We start from the raw sequence: 19,768 nt of genomic DNA, 5'->3' as shown, positions 1-19,768 counted from the left end.
ATTACATGCCACTTTCTTGATAAATTTTGGAAATACATATTTAATCTGTTAGAAAAAGTTAAACTTGGAAAACACATTTTAACACTAAAATGTTTTATTTTGGGTTACAAAATAAATGATACAGAATATTATGATATTAATTTGTTTCTTACAGTTATTATACTTTCAATTTAGAGTTTAGAACAAAGAATTTAAATGTATTTTCTGTTTTTAAAACTGAGCTTAGAAATAGGCTCGTTCTACAAAACAATTGTTTAACCATGAAAGAAAAGGAGTATAATGAAAAATATTTAGGTGAATTTGAATTGTCTGAACTGGTAACATGGTTAGTAATGTTATCAATGTGTATTATTTAATCTACTATCTAATTTTTTATTTGTTTATGATGCTTGATAGACATTTATTACAATATTTATTTTATAATCTGGTACGAGGCATTATACATTACAAAATAAAACCAACAGCAAAGTTGTTCTTTGATTACCATACGTTTATTATTTTTTCAAATTATAGCTGTCTTACCTGAATAATGACGTAGATAAAAGATAAGTACAATCTTTTTCGATATTGATTGAAAAAAACCCGTTATCTTGAAACACATGGAAACTGATAGAAGTCATCCCATATTCGGATGAAACTATAAAATCCCCCCCCCCCCAAAAAAAAAAAACAAAAACAAAAAAACCAACGCCAGATGATATATACTTTAATATAATTAGAATAACAATATTTATCTATTGATATCATATTTATAATATTTTGTAAACGACTAACAATATGCAGTTTAACTACCCAAAGAATTCCGGAACTTCGTTTACTAATGAAACAGGGGCCTACACTGAGATAACTGTGTCAGTAGCGTAATTGTTAACAGCAAGCAATACTGTTGTTGAATAAAATAATGAAAACAAAAACTCCTCAATGAATACTAGTACATTCACTATTACTATTATAAATATCTACTTGTGTTGCAAGAACACGGGTGTAGTATTTGCGTTTTGTTATCAATTGAGTGATTAAAGCTAGGTGAAAAATTCGAACTAATTTAAAAGTTATTAAGTATCACCTCATTTATTTGCAAACAAGTAATCTAGGATTATTGTCCTTGTAATTTGAAATCTTTATGATCTTCACCCAATGGATTTGATGCGATACACCTGTAAAATGTGTCATCATAAGATACAAAGTTCGATATTGTAAGAATGTGTGTATTGGGATCTACATGCACATTACCGCCTAATCTTCTACCCTGCAATTAAAAAAATCTAAATTTAGAAGATGTATTAAAATGAATTTAAAACTGAAAGCATCAAATTTCACTTAATCAATAAAAGAGATGCGAAAGATACGAGAAGGGTATTCAAACTCATTAGTTAAAAATTAACTCTTAGCGTCATGGATAAAAAAAAAAGATATACAAACACAAAGTAGAAAAAACATCGAAAACCAAAGACTTAAAACAACATTATAACACAATTTTAGGGTGATCACTGGTGCTTCGAAATATTTAACACATATTCCTTCTCCAATAAAACTCAAATATGGCATACAATGCAATTGAAATCAAGATTCAAATCAATTAAACAGTTTAAACTATATTGATCCCACCTCCAAATAAAAAAAAAACCAACATTGGTGGCATTACAATTGTCTGGTTAACCTTTTAAATCAACAACGTTCATTTAATGTACAATAAAATGACCAATGGACAATTGGAATGTGTGAAAGAGACACAAACCCGACCAACAATTAAAAAAAAAAAACAAAAAAAAAAACCAGCCGACGGCCACCAATGGGTCTTTTACAAAGCGTGCAAATTACTTCAGCTTGCAACTAAAATGTGTACTAGTTCAGTGAAGACCAGAGTCTCCTGACATTGACATGTCTAAAAAATGATGGTTTTCCCTATGAACTAGTTTACAAGACTAATTATCAAAGATCAACACCAAAACTATCACATTCAATGAACTCTTACACTATAACAGTATTTAACTGCATAGAAATTATTTGTTTTGATGCATGAGCATGATTCCCATCTGATTAGAAAATAATAGCATGGCTGGGATAGCATGATGACATTATTTTTGAGCTAATATACAGTAGTATAGTTAGTAAATATTTATTTTAAATAATGTAAGTACTAAAAAGTGAACATGTAACCATGTTAAAATGAATGAATTAGCACAATATCATTTCACACATTTATATCATGTATTTTTGAAGTCTCAAATGAACACAAAGTCCAAACCTATCATTGCGTTGGTCAAAACCGCCAGTTTTTGTTCATGCCACGGTATTTTGAATGTCATATGAATTATCTCAGTTTAGGATAGACTGGACTTTCAAAGAGTCGAAATAGGATGGGCGAACCATATTAACTCGTCAACAAATATAAAACAATCCAAAACAAAACAAAAAACAAATCTTAATTGAAAACAACGTTCAAACATATAATTGCGTTTGATATAAACCGCAAGTGTTATACATGTATGTGTAATTGAGCTAAAAGATAAAAACTGTTTACCTTAACTAAGAAATCTATTGTTGGCTTAGGATTTCCTGTAGCAAGGCATTGGATAGTCACAGTATTACCATATCTGATATTCGTTGGTAGTATAACAGTTTGTGTAATAATTGGGGCGGTTTCTAAAAAAATAATTAAAAAAACATATAAAAATGTCAACAGCTTACGAGGAATATGCCATAGTTATAATAGTTTTTGTTGGAGCAGGATTTTTTTATTGATTTTGATGGTACTTACGATGAAAAGGCGTTGTTGGCGCCACAATTGAAGTAGTTGTAGAAGTTGTGGTCTGAGGAGGATCTATTATTGCTTTTATGGTACTTATGATGAATAGGCGTTGTTGGCGCCATATGTGTAGTTGTTGTGGTTGTACATGTAGGAGGAGCTATGGTTGATTTGATGGTGCTTACAAGGAATAGGCGTTGTTGGCGCAACAGTTGTAGTAGTTGTGGTTGTAGGAGGAACTATAGTTGATTTGATGGTACGTACGAGGAATAGGCGTTGTTAGCGCCGTAGTTCTAGTAGTTGGAGTTGTTGGCGCCAAATAGTAGTAGTTATGGTGGGAGGATTACCTTTTTTTGGATTTGATGCTACTTTCGAGGAATATGCGTTGTTGGTGCCATTGTTGTAGAAGTTGAAGTAGTTGTGGTTGGGGGAAAAGCCATTGTTAATTTAGTGGAACTGACGATGATAAGGCGTTGTTGACGCCATAGTTGTAGTAGTTGTAATTGCAAGAGGAGCTACTGTTGATTTAATGGTACTTACGAGAAATAGGCGTTGTTGGCCCCACAGTTGTAGTAGTTGTAGAATTTGTGGTTGTATGAGAAGCTATTGTTGATTTGATGGTATTTACGAGGAATAGGTGTTGTTGGCGCCATTGTTGTAGAAGTTGTTGTAGTTTTTGTTGGAGGGAAAGCAATTGTTAATTTGGTGGTACTTACGACGAAGAGGCGTTGTTGGCGCCATAGGTGTAGTAGTTGTAGTAGTTGTAATTGCAGGAGGAGCTATTGTTGATTTTATGGTACTTAAAAGGAATAATAGTAATTGTAATAGTTTGGGTTCTAGGAGGAGCTATTGTTGATATGAAGTTACTTATGGGGAAATGTGTAGTTGGAGCCATAGTTGTAGTAATTGTAGTAGAAGTTGTTAAATGAGGAGCTATTGCTATTATGATAGTTCTAACGAGGAAAACGTGTAGTTGGCGCCATAGTTGTAGTAGTTGTAGTAGTTGTGGTTGAAGGAGGAGTTATTTTTAATTCGATGGAACATAGAGTAATAGGCGTTGCTGGCGCCATAGTTGTAGTAGTTGAAGTAGTTGTGGTTGGAGGAGGAGCTATTGCTGATTAGATTGTACATAGAGTAATAGGCTTTGTTGGTGCCATAGTAGTTGTAGTAGTTGTGGTTGGAGGCGAAGGTATTGTTGATTTGATGGTACATATAGTAATAGACATTGTTGGCGCCATATTTTTTGTAGTTTTAGTTGTAGGAGAACCAATTGTTGATTTGATAGTACCTACCGGGAAAAGGTGTTGTAGGTGCCATAGTTGAAGTAGTTGTGGTTGGAGGAGGAGCTGTTGTTGATTTGATGGTACTTACGAGGAATATGCGTTGTTGGCGCCATAGTTGTAGTAGTAGTAGAAGTTGTGTTCAGAGGAGTAGCTACTGTTGATTTGATGGTACAGTTACGGTTACACAATTCTGTGTCACAACAAAATGAACATATTCCCTGGGGATTAATTTGTGCAACTGTTGAACATTGCTGAAACATCATTTAATTAATGTATAGTGTGATACAAATGTTCCCATATTGTCCGATTAGCATCAATATAGTTTTTCTGGATGAAATCAGAGTACTGCATATTAAACAAAGTGTCGTCTTGATTGAATCGCATCCGTAAAGAATGTTGAGTATTCAAAATATTTTTGTTCTTCAACAGTGATCATGAAAAAGTCCGCCAAAAAGCGCTGCTTTGTTGATTACACATGGCAGGTATTACATAATCCAGGAAAAAGATATACTAACACCTAGGGAGCTATTGATGTTGAATTGTAATTATTTTGAATGATATCTATTTCAGTTGATTTTAACATTTAAGTTCAGCTATGAATTAGAGATTTTTAAATAGAAACATGCCACCTTTATGTTGTGGATACATTTACTGCATGGATGCTGAGATAAGAAATTTTCTGAATTTTGGATACAAGCCTATAGAAAACTTGTCATTTGTTGAACATTTAACTAAGTGGTTCACCTATACCCACGGAATCCACGCAAATGGCATTTTACGAACAATAATGAATATACAGTAGATGCAACATACCGATTTCTGTGAACAACCATGCATCCAACGAGGTTCACCCAGCAGATTTCGTGTTTGTGTTAAAGAGCATGCCTGTAATATGAAAAATGCAAATTTAGATTAAAACTTTCATGCTTAAGGTAAGGGGTGTGATTATATGAACAATGTTCACACGCTGTTAAAATACACACAGGTACATTTTATGTTGGTCGTGTAAACTTTTTTTTTTCATTTTACAGATTCATGATGTAATTGCTTTTCTTTTAAATTTTGGACAAAAAGAAATCTAACAGGTATTTTGTTTTTCATCTGACTGTTTTTTTTCCGGCGGGGGTTGGGCATGTTGGGGCGGGGTTACTTTTGTGGTTTTTTATTGTACATGTTACACCGAAGAGAACCTCGATAGTTCAACCATCAATTATAACACAATCTTTTCTTGTTTAAGTACGTTAACCTTGGCTAGCAACTAGAAATCTAGTCAGAAGACCTCATACTATCTTAAAAAGTTATCTCCCCTTAAATAGCTTATTTGAAAGAAATAATTCTAAAAGCAGAAATATTTGGTTTTTGTTAAAACATTTTCGATAATGCAATGAATAACCAAGTTTTTAATTTTATCTTAATAAAAGGTGTAACCAATAAAATTGAAAATCTGTCTCCAAATTTGCAGATTTAGGTAAAGAACTAGACCGACTATTTACGATTGTAAAATTCAAGATGACGGTAAACCCCTGAACTACTTTCAATGAAGTACACTTACCTTGTTCAGACACTAAAAATATCTAGTCATAAGACCTCATTTAATCGTTTTTGTTTTTATCTGCTATATATCGTCTTTTTTATATGAATTAATAAATAAACAAACCAACTTACCGAATCGCTATAACATAGTGTCAGCTGGTTACAAGTATTCGAACTTTTACTTAAAGGGCAGTCATAGCATAAAGTTGATCCAAACGGTTTTGTAAAATCTAAAAACATTTAAAAAAATGTATTAACTGTCTATATAAAACTAGTTCATGTGAGCTATGTTGGAGATTTGTCTCATTGGCAATCATCACTTGCGTCCGTATTTTTATAAAGACCTACCATACATTGTTTTATAACCTTAGATACAAAAAATAAACTCATTATACCAGGGTTGAAATGTTATAAGCCTTTACATTTTTCGTCAACATATCTTTCCAAGCGTATAACTGCTAACTTCTACGTTATTTGGTGTCTGTTGAAGAGTTGTCTGATTTACAATCATCTCCTTATTCTGATATCGACCTACCATAAAAAAAATATAGTCTAAGTTCGAAAAAATATCATCATACCAGGCTCGTAATGTTATAAGCCATCACATTTTTTGTCAACATGTCTTTTCAAAAAAATGTATAGTGGCTAACTTCTACATTATTTAGTGCTAGGTCAAAAGTCGTCTAATTGGCAATTATACAACATCTTCTCCAAGTTATATAGACCACCCATAAATTGTTTTTAGCCTCGGAACGATAAAAATATATATCATCATACATGTTCCAGGCTTGTCGTCAACATATTTTTTTTTCTCAAAACGGTGACATATAGCGGCGAACTTCTACGTTATTTGGTGTCTGATGAAGAGTTGTGTAATTGGAAATTATACAACATATTCTCCAAGCATTTTTACAAATTATAGTGTAATATGAAGGAGGTTTATTCAAAATCACATCATAGATACCAGGTTAAATTATGTTTGCCAGACGCGCGTTTCGTCTACACAAGACTCATGAGTGACGTTCCAATAAACAAATCAAAAATTAAAATCATTAAAGTTAACAATTGTCAATTGATGCCATGTAAGAAAGTGACGTTATCCAATCAAAATGAACGTTACAAACGTTGTTGCATTAGAATATTGGTTTGATGTCTATATTTATTTGGTTGAATTGATAATAATTAAATGTTTTATATGCCTACTTTCAGAACCACAGTGACCTTCCAAATTACAGATATCCTTGTCACTACAGCATTCATCACACGTGGTCGTATCTATGCTTTTTCTAGCACTCCGTTTCCCGACTACAGGTAAACTTGGGCCTGATGAGGTGCAACTCTGAAATGATGAATGGGAAAACAAAAATTACTTAGAATAATATTTACGTCAAATCTAGTTATAATCAATGATATGTTTTTTTGGATTTTCTTCAATTATTATGAGTTCTGTAAACAATACTCCTGTCATTGAAAAAATTAAAAGTGTTGTCATTCTGTGACATTTTTTAAGGTTCTGAATGAAGACAAGGTTAAGCTGCCGATTTTATAATGATGACAATATGATTTTATATCTAAATGGGTAAAAGGATATACATGATGACGGGTAAATGAAGGCAAAACAGTATATCTCTTTTCAATAGTATTAGAATGATTGGGCGAACATAAATCCTGGTGACAAACCACAACTAGTGGAACCACATCAATTATAAGAGGAAGTCTTAGATAGCAATCTATTGATATGAAAAGTCAGTAGACTTCGTAGGGGCAAAGCATTATTTTTAATCTACAATTCAACAAAAGAAATGATCCATATATATAATGAAATCGGATTCACTGTACTGAAGTAAATAATTGTCCAATTGGTCTAGTTTTTACAGAGCGTCATTTTCTAAACATTGCTTTAAGTTAAAGACGTTCGCATTTTTTGTTTTCATTTTTTGTTATCTAAAAAATCTCCATCCAAACATTCAAAAATCGATAAAGAAAATACCGGTACCAAGTCAGGAATATGACAGTTGTTATCAATTCGTAGGTGTTTGAGCTTTTGATTTTGCCATTTGATCCGGAATTTTCTGTTTTGAATTTTCTTCGGAGTGCAGTATTTTGTAATTAATTTGTCCCTAAAGTCTATCTTATAAACTTACATTTAAACCTAACAGTAGTAAACGGTTACTTACATTGAGTGGTTTGCAACCAACATTGTACAAATGCCAAGTCTTTTGTCCGTTACTGGTTTCATATTTCTCTATATAACATACCTGAAACGTTTATTTATTATAATTGAAAAACTATAGATAATTAGATTTTATTTTCTTTATGTTTATCGTTAAACATTGACAAGCAATCCATTTTTTTTTAGCAAAACTAAAAGCCCAGTGATCAATGACAAAACTATCATGACTATGTAATACATGTTATATGTTCATATTTAATTTAGTACTTAAATCCTGTAAAATTCGGTTAAAATTACGCAATGATTTTTACAACCTTTTCCTCTCTATTATTTTTTTACACTTTGGCGTCTGGTTATATTGATAATTAAATATTATCGGGTTGAGATTTTAAAACTTTTTAGATATCTCCCTCTATAATTTTTGTTTTCTTATGGAAATGAAAACTTCATAAAAAAAACTTTAATAGAGATAGAATAGAAATTTTTCCCGTTCTAATAAATTGATAAAAAATATGACAGCATAATTAACTTTTGATCGGTACTGACCACATTTTCTATGTAATACAAAAACGGGTAAGCTAGAAATATTTAAATTACCGTTTTAAGTTCAGGAAATTAAAGTATTGTCCAATATTCCTTGGCTAACGGAGGTATATGATACGTTCGCAAAGTAAATATAAAAAAGATGTGGTATGATGTCATTGAGACAACTGTCCACAAGAGACCAACATGACACAGACATTAACAACTCTGTCACCGTACAACCTTCAACAATGAGCAAAACCCATAATGCATAGTCAGCCTTAAAAGACCCCGGTATGACAATGTAAAAGAATTCAAACGAGAAAACTAGCGGCCTTATTTATATAAAAAAAATTAACGAAAAACAAATATGTAGGTCATAAACAAACGACAACCACTGAATTATAGGCTCCTGACTTGGGACAGGCACATACATAAATAATGTGGTGGGGCTAAACATGTAAGCGGGATCCCAACCCTCCCCTAACCTGGGACAGTGGTATAACAGTACAACATAAGAACGGACTATACAAATCAGTTGACAAAGGCTTAACTCATCAGATGGTCAAAAATGCAATTGGACGTGGCCGGGTATTTGTACATCCCGACAACAAAAAGACACTAGGGACAGATCTGAGAGTACTCGCAGTTATCTGACAGCTAGTTCAAAGTCGATATCAAATAATAAAAAACACGCATCTAAGACTAACCAGAGGATAAGGTAATATTATCCTCGAACGATGCCCTCATGAAATATAATTTTATCTCTGGTGAACGAATCTTGATATCTTCCTCAGGCACGGTTTTACGTGCATTAATATTAAAACTCTACATATCTAATAACGATCAAATATCTTGTTGTGGTTACAGATAATTACATACCAGTATAAATATTTGTTTATTGTTGATGACAATTCCTTCACTTACTATAAAAAAAAGTTCTTAGGATTGCAATATATATTTTATATATATATTTGTAAAGTTTAGCAATCAATTATACCTTAACAAAACAAGAAAACCAAAATAATTTGCTTAAAAAATTGTAATATAGATTTTTAGTATATATTTTTTTAAAGATTAGTTACGTATTGTAATGTTTAGGAGTAAAGTACTTTAGTTTTACATAAACTTTAAAAAATGATTGTCGTTTAACATTTTTCTATCTTATCTCACTCTTGTCGCGAACACACATATTGCTATTATACTTTTTCAATCATGCTTATATTCGTTCTTTGTTTACAAAGTAAAAATCGTGAAAGAAAATAACTATATCATCTTTCTTTATAATATTCTTAAGGAAGATCGCAAAAGACAAAGGCGAAAGCGTTCCCTACTTGTAAGCATCAGACGAATGTATGAAGGGACAACGTAAGTTGTTGACAGGTGAATTGAAACTATAAATGCATTATCAAAATTTCAAATAACATAAAATTTAACACTACCCCATAATAATCATATCAGATAGGTGTCACAGACCGTAAGGATAGTTAAACTAAAAGTCGATATCTACTATCTATTTAGTGACAATTTACTGTTTACACAAGACCGAACAACACGAGCCTCACTAATTATATATAAATCCCAAGGTGATATCGTGTGGTACGGAAGAGTGGACATATCCTCCTCCGTATGTGGCTTACCGTTGATTTGGCCATATATTTACAAATAAGATTGGTTATCGTATAACCCGATATTTATAATTCGAAAATCATATTTGCAGTAATGCAGTCGAGTATATTTATTTTTTATCTGAACATAACAACGAACGATATGTCAAAGATGTATTTATTCTGCAGGACTATCGAGTGAAACTAATACCTTAATGAGCACATGGTCGTTGAGATAATATTTTGCTGTAAATTAGTTCGACGATTAATTCCTTATATTGTCTTTTTGGGGGGGGGGGGGGGGGGGGGGGGCAGAAAGGATTGTGCGTTCCTGTTGAAGGTAACTCCAGAAAGGACGCATACAATTTTTCAATTGTTTTCTAATTAAAAATAATTTGATATAATTAATAATAATTATAACATAATACCTCGTTTGTACTACACTCTGTAACAGTTGTACAGTCGTATGGCTGTGGTATACGTCTACAGTCAAGACAAATTATTGCAACTGAAATTAGGTTAAAGGTTTTGGTCAAGGTAGTTTTTGATGAAGTTGAAGTCCAATCAACTTGAAACTTAGTATACATATTCCCTTTGATAAGATCATTCTAATTTTAATGCCAAATTTGAGATTTTATTCCAATTTCACTGTCCACTAAACATAGCAAATGATGATGCGAGTGGGGCATCCATGTACTGTGAACACATTCTTGTTTTATTCATTCTAACAAAGTTATTTTTTTATATAAAACCTTTTAACCATAGTAATTCAAATAGAACGGTTACCCTATCCGAGGTCAGATCATATATTTTTTTGGTACTTCATTTGATTTAGTACTATTAATTCTTTTAAAATGGAAAATAAATGAAAAGTAGTATAACGCTGTTAAAAACTCAAAAATCGATAGAGAAACAAACAAATCCGGGTTGCAAACTAAAACTGAGGGAAACGCATCAAATATAAGAGGAGAAAAACGACATAACAGAAACACCACATTAAAATGTAACGAACACAGAAACGAACTATAATAAAACAACTCTGTGACGTTATAATGCATTCTTAATAGCACGAAATTCCAGTTAAGGCAGATTTAATCTTTGTTTAGAACAAAAAAGTCGAATGTAATTCAAAAAAGAACAGCTTAGTCCGTTGACAGAATAGTATACATTTCTTATGTTACCCTACTTTACCAGTTGAAGAGAGGGTTGGGATCCCGCTAAAATGTGTAACCCCGCCACATTCTGTATTTATGTGTCTGTCCAAAGTCAGGAGCCTGTTATTCAGTGGTTGTCATTTGTATATGTGGTGCATATTTGTTTTTCGTCAATTTTTTGGTACATCAATTAGGCAGTTAGTTTTCTCGCATGAAATGTTAGACATTGTCATTTCGTGGCCTATCATAGCTGACCTTGCTCATTATTAAAGGCCGTACGGCGATCTTACGTTATTATTTGTGGTGTCATTTGGTCACTTGTGGAGAGTTGTCTCATTGATAATCATACCACATCTTCGTTTTTATATATTAACTCCAATAACTACGATACAGTTATACTCACTTGATGATCTAACAACAAAGCTGATAGTTATCAACAAACTTATACCTAAAGGGAGACAATAATTAGAAACACAGTAAGTACTACCATAATTTACAGATATAATTAAGCAACAATACAGTACATTATAAAAATAAAATGCTTTAACGTTAATAGCACAACAAATATTCATAACAAGTTCTTTATATTTGTTAAAATGGAGCTATTACTATTGCTATATAATTAAGTGTGTGTGTGTGAGGGGGGTGACTGATCCTGATGAAGTAACAAATTGATTGATTCCTTATATTAAAGCTGGTTCAATGTTGATTACCCAGGAGATAATGTACATTGTAAACAAAGGCTCTTTATGGAACGTTCATACTTACGTGTCATTCTGTCTAGCAGTTTATGATTCCATTATGATAAAATTGATCATAAGATAAGACAGAATAAATTAGATTAGACCTACGACAGAGCTAAAATGAAAGTATAATGTTTACTTATATCTTTCAGCCCTGAGGTACAATGTATTTTGGTCGATTACACTCTTTAAATAAGTGACGTTTGACGATTTGTCCCTACACTTTAAAATCAGTTATGATAACCATTAAAATCAAACTACTGCATAGCATTCGAAACTTTCTGAGTGACATGTTTTAACAACTTTTGTCAATTACTTTGTAACAATAACAATTGTGTATTTATACTGTCAACGACATGACAATACATTGGAACCGCCAAAAATAATTATAACGATAAGATGACGTGCAATATATAATTATGTAACGACGGTTATATATGCGACTTTAGCCAGCCTTTAATACAATTTGATATTCGAGCTGAGGAAGTCCGTATAATACAAATATGTTATAATATGTTATAATTCTTTTTATCGTTGATGTTGCATGGTGAACTGTTGTTTTAATCGTCTATCGTTTCTATAAGAGGGTTACCTAAAGCAGACTCATATCACGTCTTCTTTTTATATTTCTTAGGTATTATTCTTCAATCATCTGTTTTGTCATTCCGTATGCTGTGGTGTGGTCGTTGTCACATTACATTAAGCAAAACCTTTTGGAAATTTTTGTCCTTCAATTTCATCTCTTATTTTGCCACTCAAACCTTTCTAATACGACATTTTGAAGACCAAATTCGCATCTGGTATTTTTTTTCCTAATTTGTTGCTGGGATTAATGTTTGTTTTTCAGAAATTACTTTGCATTTACATTAGGTCATTAGTTTTCTCGTTTTAAATATTTTTTATTTGTCATTTCGGGTCATAATAAATATTGCTTACATTGGTCTTTAATGAAGAGTTATCTCATTGGCAAACAAACCACTAATTGTTTATATATATATATATATATCTACGAGAATTTTATGTACCATCAAATTCAAGGATGAGTCACAGTTTATTTCAGTTCGTCACAAAAGTTGACTTCATTGGTTTAGAAATGATTAAAATCACCAGTAGAAAAGTAGGTATCGTTGTCCCAATTATAAAATCACCAGTAAAAAAGTAGGTATCTCTGTTCCAATTATAAAAGCACCAGTAAAAAAGACGGTATCTTTGAACCAATTATAAAATCAATAGTAGAATAGTAGGTATCGTTGTCCTAGTTATAAAATCACTAGTAGATAAGTATATAGTATCTTTGCCCTAATTATATAATCCGCAGTATGAAAGTATGCATCTTTGTACAAATTATAAAAGCACTAGTACAAAAGTAGGTATCTTTGATCCAATTATAAAAGCACCAGTAAAAAAGTAGGTATCTTTGATCCAATTATAAAAGCACCAGTAAAACATTAGGTATCTTTGTTCCAATTATAAAAGCACCAGTAGAAAAGAAGGTATCTTTGTCCCAATTATAAAAGCACCAGTAGAAAGTTAGTATTTTTGTCCCAAATATAAAAGCACGAGTAGAAAAGTAAGTGTCTGTGTCCCAATTAAAAAAGCACCAGTAGAAACGTATGTATCTTTGCCCCAATTATAAAATCACCAGTAGAATAGAAGGTATCTTTGTCCCAATTATAAAAGCACCAGTAGAAAAGTAGTTTTTTTGTCCCAATTATAAAATAACCAGTAGAAAATTAAGTATATTTGTCCTAATTATAAAAGCACCAGTAGAAATGTAGGTATATTTGTCCTAATTATAAAAGCACCAGTAGAAAAGAAGGTATCTTTGTCCCAAATATAAAAGAACCAATAGAACAGTAGGTATATTTGTCCTAATTATAAAAGCACCAGTAGAAAAGTAGGTATCTATGTCCTAATTATAAAATCACCAGTAGAAAGGTAGGTGTCTTTATCCCAATTATTAAAGAACCAGTATAAAAATAGGTATCTTTGTCCCATTTATCAAAACACCAGTAGAAAAGTATGTATCTTTGTCCTACATTGTTATTGTAAAATCTCCAGCAGAAAAGTAGGCGTCTTTGTCCCAATTAAATAACCACCAGTAGAAAAGTATGTATGTTTGCCCCAATTATAAAATCATCGAATACACTTATCAACAAATTTATTTTTAGTGTGAACAACATGACAGTCGTCTAATATATGAAAAATGGATATGCTCAGCATTCTAGACATTCTTCAGATTTGTATAGTCCCGCATATGTGCGATTTTGTATTTTTTTTTTAATTCGCCATTTTTTACATTTGAAAATGTTTGTACCGAGTCAGGAATATGACTGGTATTGTCCATTCGTTTGATGCGTTTTATCATTTCATTTTGCCATTTGATTAGGGACTTTCCGTTATGAATTTTCCTAGGAGTTCAGTATGTTTATGATCTTACTTTTTGACCTGGGTTGCCTTTTTTTGTCATTTTTGAATTTGCCTTAACACTGTCAGTTTATATTTGACAAATGAGATCGATATTTTCCTTTTCCTTTGAGGAAAACAACTGATATGACTACAAATGTAGCTATTTCATATTCCTATTAATCATCATGTAAAAATTGAGAATTGAAAATAGGGATTGTGTCGAAGAGAAAACAACCCAACAAAAGAGCAGAAAACATCAGAAGGCCACCAATGGGTCTTCAACACAGTGTGAAAACATGGACCAGAGAGCGAGATGATTTAGCTGGTCCCTAAACAACAATATATACTAATTCATTTGAAATAGGCTTCATACTTTTAAAACTCTAAAACCTATAATTAAACTTAAACATGTTAAATTGCTTTTTTTTGGTTAAAAGTGAATAAAAAAAAAAATCTAATATTAAGGCAAACGAACAGCCATAATGGATACGTGATTTATTTTGTTTTTTTTGCGGTGAATGTATGAACGAAGAGACCAAGGGAAAATTAATAGAATAGAATAGAATAGAATATTTTAATATTAAAGTGCAACCTGAATTACAACAAAAATTACATTCATATATACAAGTAATTTTCAGCCAGCCAAATAGGCTTATGATGCACTGTACATTTTGTATCATTATTGAAAATAGAATAAATAAATAAGTATAGTTCAAATTTACACGCAAATTATGGCGTGGCACGTTGACAGTTGATTCCAGATTGTCTGATGGTAAAACAGTTCAAAATAAATTTAGAAACAAGCTTGCTGTAATTACAAAATAAATGTTTTAATTTGATGTTCACTGGTAGCGTAGTTAAGTCTATGTTGTACTTATCTCGGATATCATTAAATAGTGTTGTTCGTAATTGTTCATAGCGTTCACAAAACAGCAAGAGATGGGATTCGTCCTCTATTGATTGAGACTTGCACATTTTACAAAGGCGTTGGTCAAGTGGCACATTACGAAATCTGCCCTTTTCGATCTCTAAATGTAAAGTTCCGCTTCGCATCCGGGCTATCACTGATCGGTGTTGTATTAATAAACACTTTTATAAGTATGGCTCTACATTGTAGTCAGCCTTAATGTTTTTATATGTTGTAATTTAGGCATTTCTTCCAGTGCCTTTAGCCATTCCTGTTGATGCAGTTCAACGAGTTTGTTCTTAACACAAGATACGATATGAGCCGTTGGTCGTCGTTCTGAGTTCTGATTGAGATACACATCTTGTAGACCACATTTAGTCATTATTGTCTTTACATCATTACTCCATGTTCTTTTATATCTGTTGGAAATGTTGAAGTCCCACATAAAGTTTTGCGGCACAGCCTATATTCAGGAATTTCACAAAGTTTACACCATAGTTTTATCATGTTACATTGAGTTTTCATGTATATAGGAGTTCAGCCTGTATCTCCTGTGATAGCCGGGAGAGAAGCGTGCTTGCTAACTCCCAAAAATATCCGTATGGCTCTGTATTGTAATCTTTCTAGCGGATTGTACTTCTTAAATCCCCATACAGCAGATGCGTATTCAAGTTTCTGCGACACTGTACTGTCATAGATTTTGGTGTAAGTATCATAGTCCATGTTTCCCATATTATAGTATTTTGAAGTTAATGATCCTAGAGCTCTACTGCCTGCGGTAAGTAATTCATGCGTTGTAGTTGTAAAATCGGTATGTTCACAGATGACTAGGCCAAGATAGCGATACTTTGAGGTAAGTTCCAATGTTTTATCACAAAAACATGAAAGTATGACCGCACTGGTTAACAGTAGTTTTCCGAATGTGCATAATTTTAGATTTGTCGTAATTAACTGTCATTAAATAATCCTTTGTCCATTTGTGCAAAGAGTCGAGTTGTGATTGTAGTCCTTCAGCACTGTCAGACATAATAAATAAATCGTCGGCATACAAGAGACAGCTTACCATATCGTCTCCTATGTTAATTCCTTTGTGTAAGTTATTGATTTCTGGAATGTTTATGAAAAGCGCAAAAAGTGTGGGCGCTAAATTCTCCCCTTGACGGACACCGGTATTCTTGATATTCGCACAACGCTTTGCAACTTCGAGTACATATTTCTTATAGTTCTGTAGAAATTCCCATGTATACCATTTGACAATAGTTTGTTCCATATCAGTGTGTGGTTTACAGAGTCAAACGCTTTACTAAAATCAATAAAGCACAGATAAATAACTAGAATACGGAAATCGAATAAACGAATAACACACCACATCTCAACACTATACTAGAAAAAAACCGTAGGATTGTCTAAAGCGGCATCTGTTTTTTTTTTTACATTTTGTTTTGCGCTCACTGCATACAATACTTTCTATTTCATATGTATCATTTCATTTAAGATAAGCAGGTGCATACATCTGTATGTCTGTGTGTGTTGCATTGTCTTTCGTTTTTGTAGACTTCGGTTGTTCTGTTATCCTCTTACAATTGATGTGTTTCCCTCTTGAATTTGTTTTGTCTGTATATATGTATGACTTTCGAACAGCGGTATACTACTATTGCCTTTATTTATACACTGCAATCTCATGTTTGAACGTAAAATATTCATTACTGATTGAATCCTTAGTTTGCTGCATGGCATGACCAAATCCGTATAAACTCATGGAACATTTAACACACTTATTAGTAAATATTATTTTAATATTTGTTGTGATAAGATCTTCTAATATTGTTTACATTGGTACTTACATTGATTTTATCACTAACAAATTAAAACATAACTAAATGAGTTTTCTTTTCGATTTTGTTTTGTATGAACACAAATCAATTGTGTTTCTTGTTTCTCGTCTTAACTGACGATCAGACCGTTGATTTACTAGTTGATTTTTTTTAAACTATTCATGTTGGGACTGTTTATACCTTGCTTTTTGGTGTGAGCCAGGACTCCGTACTTTGGACTATAATTGCTTGCTAACTTTTTACAAAATGTGACATGCTTGGAGTTGTGTTATTAGTAGGGAGGCCATCCAAAATTTGAAGTATAGTGTATAAAGAGCACCAAAAAAAAAATTCATTGGTGCCAAAATGGTTGACATCGGTCAAGCGGTTCAAAAGTTATGACCTAAAATATAAAAAAAGGCCTTTTTTCTTGCGAAGGCAAATAAAATTAACGGTACCAATTTTCTTGCACCAGATGCGCATTTCGCAATACTTGTCTCTTCAGTGATTTTGAGCTATTTGCCAGGCAATATCAACATCAATACTTAGTACTAAGGAAACTACAATATCTCAAAGTTGTTAAAACAAATTTTGGACTTAGTTTATTTTTGCTATGTGTCAAGGGCATCTCTGAACATGTTGTTGTCCCCGGCTTTGACATATTCCCCATTTTCATTCTCAATCTTATTAGAAAAAAGATAGAATATGTCACATTTTGTCAAAAATGTTCAGATGCCTGATAAATGAAAATCTTTAAGGGCAGATATGGTGTGTTCCGGCGCTGGACGTTTGCGCTTCAAATCATATAACATTTACGTTTTACATTTGATTCTTGCGCAAGAGTCCAATATTTGGTTTTTATGAATATCCTCCTCTTTTATCCGGGCTTGGGACCCGCATATTTGGCCTGGCAGAGTTAAAATCATATTTTTCTTTATGGTTAAAAGTTTAAAAAATCATTTCATAGCACATTTCGAATTCATAGCACATTGATACGTGCTTAAAAGTTTCTATTCACTGAGCTAAAGTAAACATTCGAAAGAAACAAAAACACGTACAATCATCACTGGTAGACGATTATAGTTAAACAAGCACAAATGTCCAGTCAATTTAATACAGCTGAATCAAATTTAAAAGCGCAAATGTGCTATCATTTTACAGGTAAAAAAGCGCAAACGTCCTGTGCCCGTTTGTCCAACATGTATTTGTATTTGTATTGTTTTCACCATTTAATTGCAATATAATTTATTTATTGTAATGCATCGTTTGTCACGATAACATGGTTATTTAAACTCACTTACAATACCTTCTAATTAAGAATTGGCTGTAATTTTGAATAGATATTATCACAAAATTTTAAGTTATAGATACAATGGATAAGCAATGATTCATGAAAAACAAACCATGAGCCATGCAGGCTCGTGGTTACTTTTTCAAGAATCAACCCTTATCCATTGTATCTATATCATATATCCCTACATATGACGACGGATATGTTCCAATATTCGTAACCACAGTCCCTTCCTCTTTTCTTCGAATGTGATTACCACTAAATGCTGTACTGACATAAGCAACACGACGTATCACCTGTTCACATCTGCTCTTGTTTTGTTTGTTTTTTTGTGTTGTCTTTTTTTTTTGGAAGAGAAGGAGTTAGTCTTAGGTTTTCTATGTTTTGTATACTGTATGGAGTTTATCTTCAACTTCGGAGTTTTAATATCCATTAGTATCTTTTGGTTTTTGTTTTACAGTAGAGAATTACTGTCGAAATGAAGGGCAACATTAAAGTAACTCTTTTTGTTCGCTGTTTATACACATTTATTTTCAATTAATTATCAGATTGCTTTTATTACATTTTAATTTCAAACATGTCTAGACATTGTTTATGGTTTTATAGTAGTTAATGGATTGCATCGTTGTGGATGTGTATGTATAGTATGATAATTACAATTTGAATGGTCACAACACTAAAAAAATTCTATCGTATCCATTGCAATCACTGCTGTTCCAATTTTATGGATGATCGAACGGTAATGGTGACAGTCCTAAAAAAAGCAAAAACTGACATTATATAAATACTATTAATACATCATATAAAAGCGTACTATGTATATGATAAATTAAATAGTTGTGGTTTATATCCTTGCATTCAACACACTTACCAGAGGTAGTGAGTTCGAAAGTCCATCTATATATCTTTTCACCTTTACCAGTAGAACATAATTCTATATAAACACATACTTTGTTTATTCTAAGATACATATATAAAAATCAGAAGTAGTGGTATGATTACTTCACCAAAGACAAAATGACATATAAGTTTACAACAATTGGTCACCGTTCGGCCATCAACAAACAAAAATCAAAACCCATACCGCATAGATAGCTAGAAATGACCCCGAAATGACAAATGAGGCACAATTCAAGCGAGAACAATAACGGCCTGGTTTGTCTACAATAAATGAACGAAAAACAAATATGATAAAAAAAATGACAACTACTGTGTACAGGCTCCTGACTTGGAACAAGTTTGTTGGCGCCCCAACCTCCCTCTTACATGGGACAGTGTTTCAACAGTACAACTATTATACTCAGATATCAGAAGACCATCAGTAGAACATGCAAATTACAAACGTTGCAAAAAAGGCGAATTCAACCCTAGGCTTGCTTAGAAATAATTTACGATAGTATCCACAGGAATGTTAGAAAATCGCTTACATTTCTCTGATAGGATCAACAATGGAATATGAAGCAACAGCATGGGACCTCCTAAAGAATATAAAACAAACTGAAACGAATACAACGGCTGCTTAACAAACATGCTCACCAAATAGGAACTCCAAGGGTTACAACTGAGAACAAACCAAAAACTTG

The 19,768-nt window shown here is 32.5% G+C and overlaps 1 protein-coding gene across 1 annotated transcript in view; it reads right to left on the bottom strand.

Annotated features, from left to right (window-relative positions):
- Positions 1-808: 808 nt before the first annotated feature.
- Positions 809-19,768, bottom strand: part of LOC134717803 (uncharacterized) — a 42,968-nt gene continuing 24,008 nt past the window's right edge. Inside the window, exons 10-19 of the mRNA XM_063580296.1 lie at positions 11,873-11,879; positions 11,425-11,469; positions 10,296-10,375; positions 7,743-7,823; positions 6,769-6,904; positions 5,698-5,795; positions 4,846-4,917; positions 4,121-4,283; positions 2,525-2,646; positions 809-1,249 (exon numbers count right to left, since the gene is read on the bottom strand). Of these exons, the coding sequence (XP_063436366.1) occupies positions 1,097-1,249; positions 2,525-2,646; positions 4,121-4,283; positions 4,846-4,917; positions 5,698-5,795; positions 6,769-6,904; positions 7,743-7,823; positions 10,296-10,375; positions 11,425-11,469; positions 11,873-11,879 (957 nt within the window). The 3' untranslated portion in view covers positions 809-1,096. The remainder of the gene's footprint in view (positions 1,250-2,524; positions 2,647-4,120; positions 4,284-4,845; positions 4,918-5,697; positions 5,796-6,768; positions 6,905-7,742; positions 7,824-10,295; positions 10,376-11,424; positions 11,470-11,872; positions 11,880-19,768) is intronic.

The sequence above is a fragment of the Mytilus trossulus genome, chromosome 5 (genome assembly GCF_036588685.1).
Source record: "Mytilus trossulus isolate FHL-02 chromosome 5, PNRI_Mtr1.1.1.hap1, whole genome shotgun sequence".
Taxonomy (NCBI): Eukaryota; Metazoa; Mollusca; class Bivalvia; order Mytilida; family Mytilidae; genus Mytilus; species Mytilus trossulus.
This window is presented reverse-complemented; position numbering and strand designations above follow the sequence as displayed.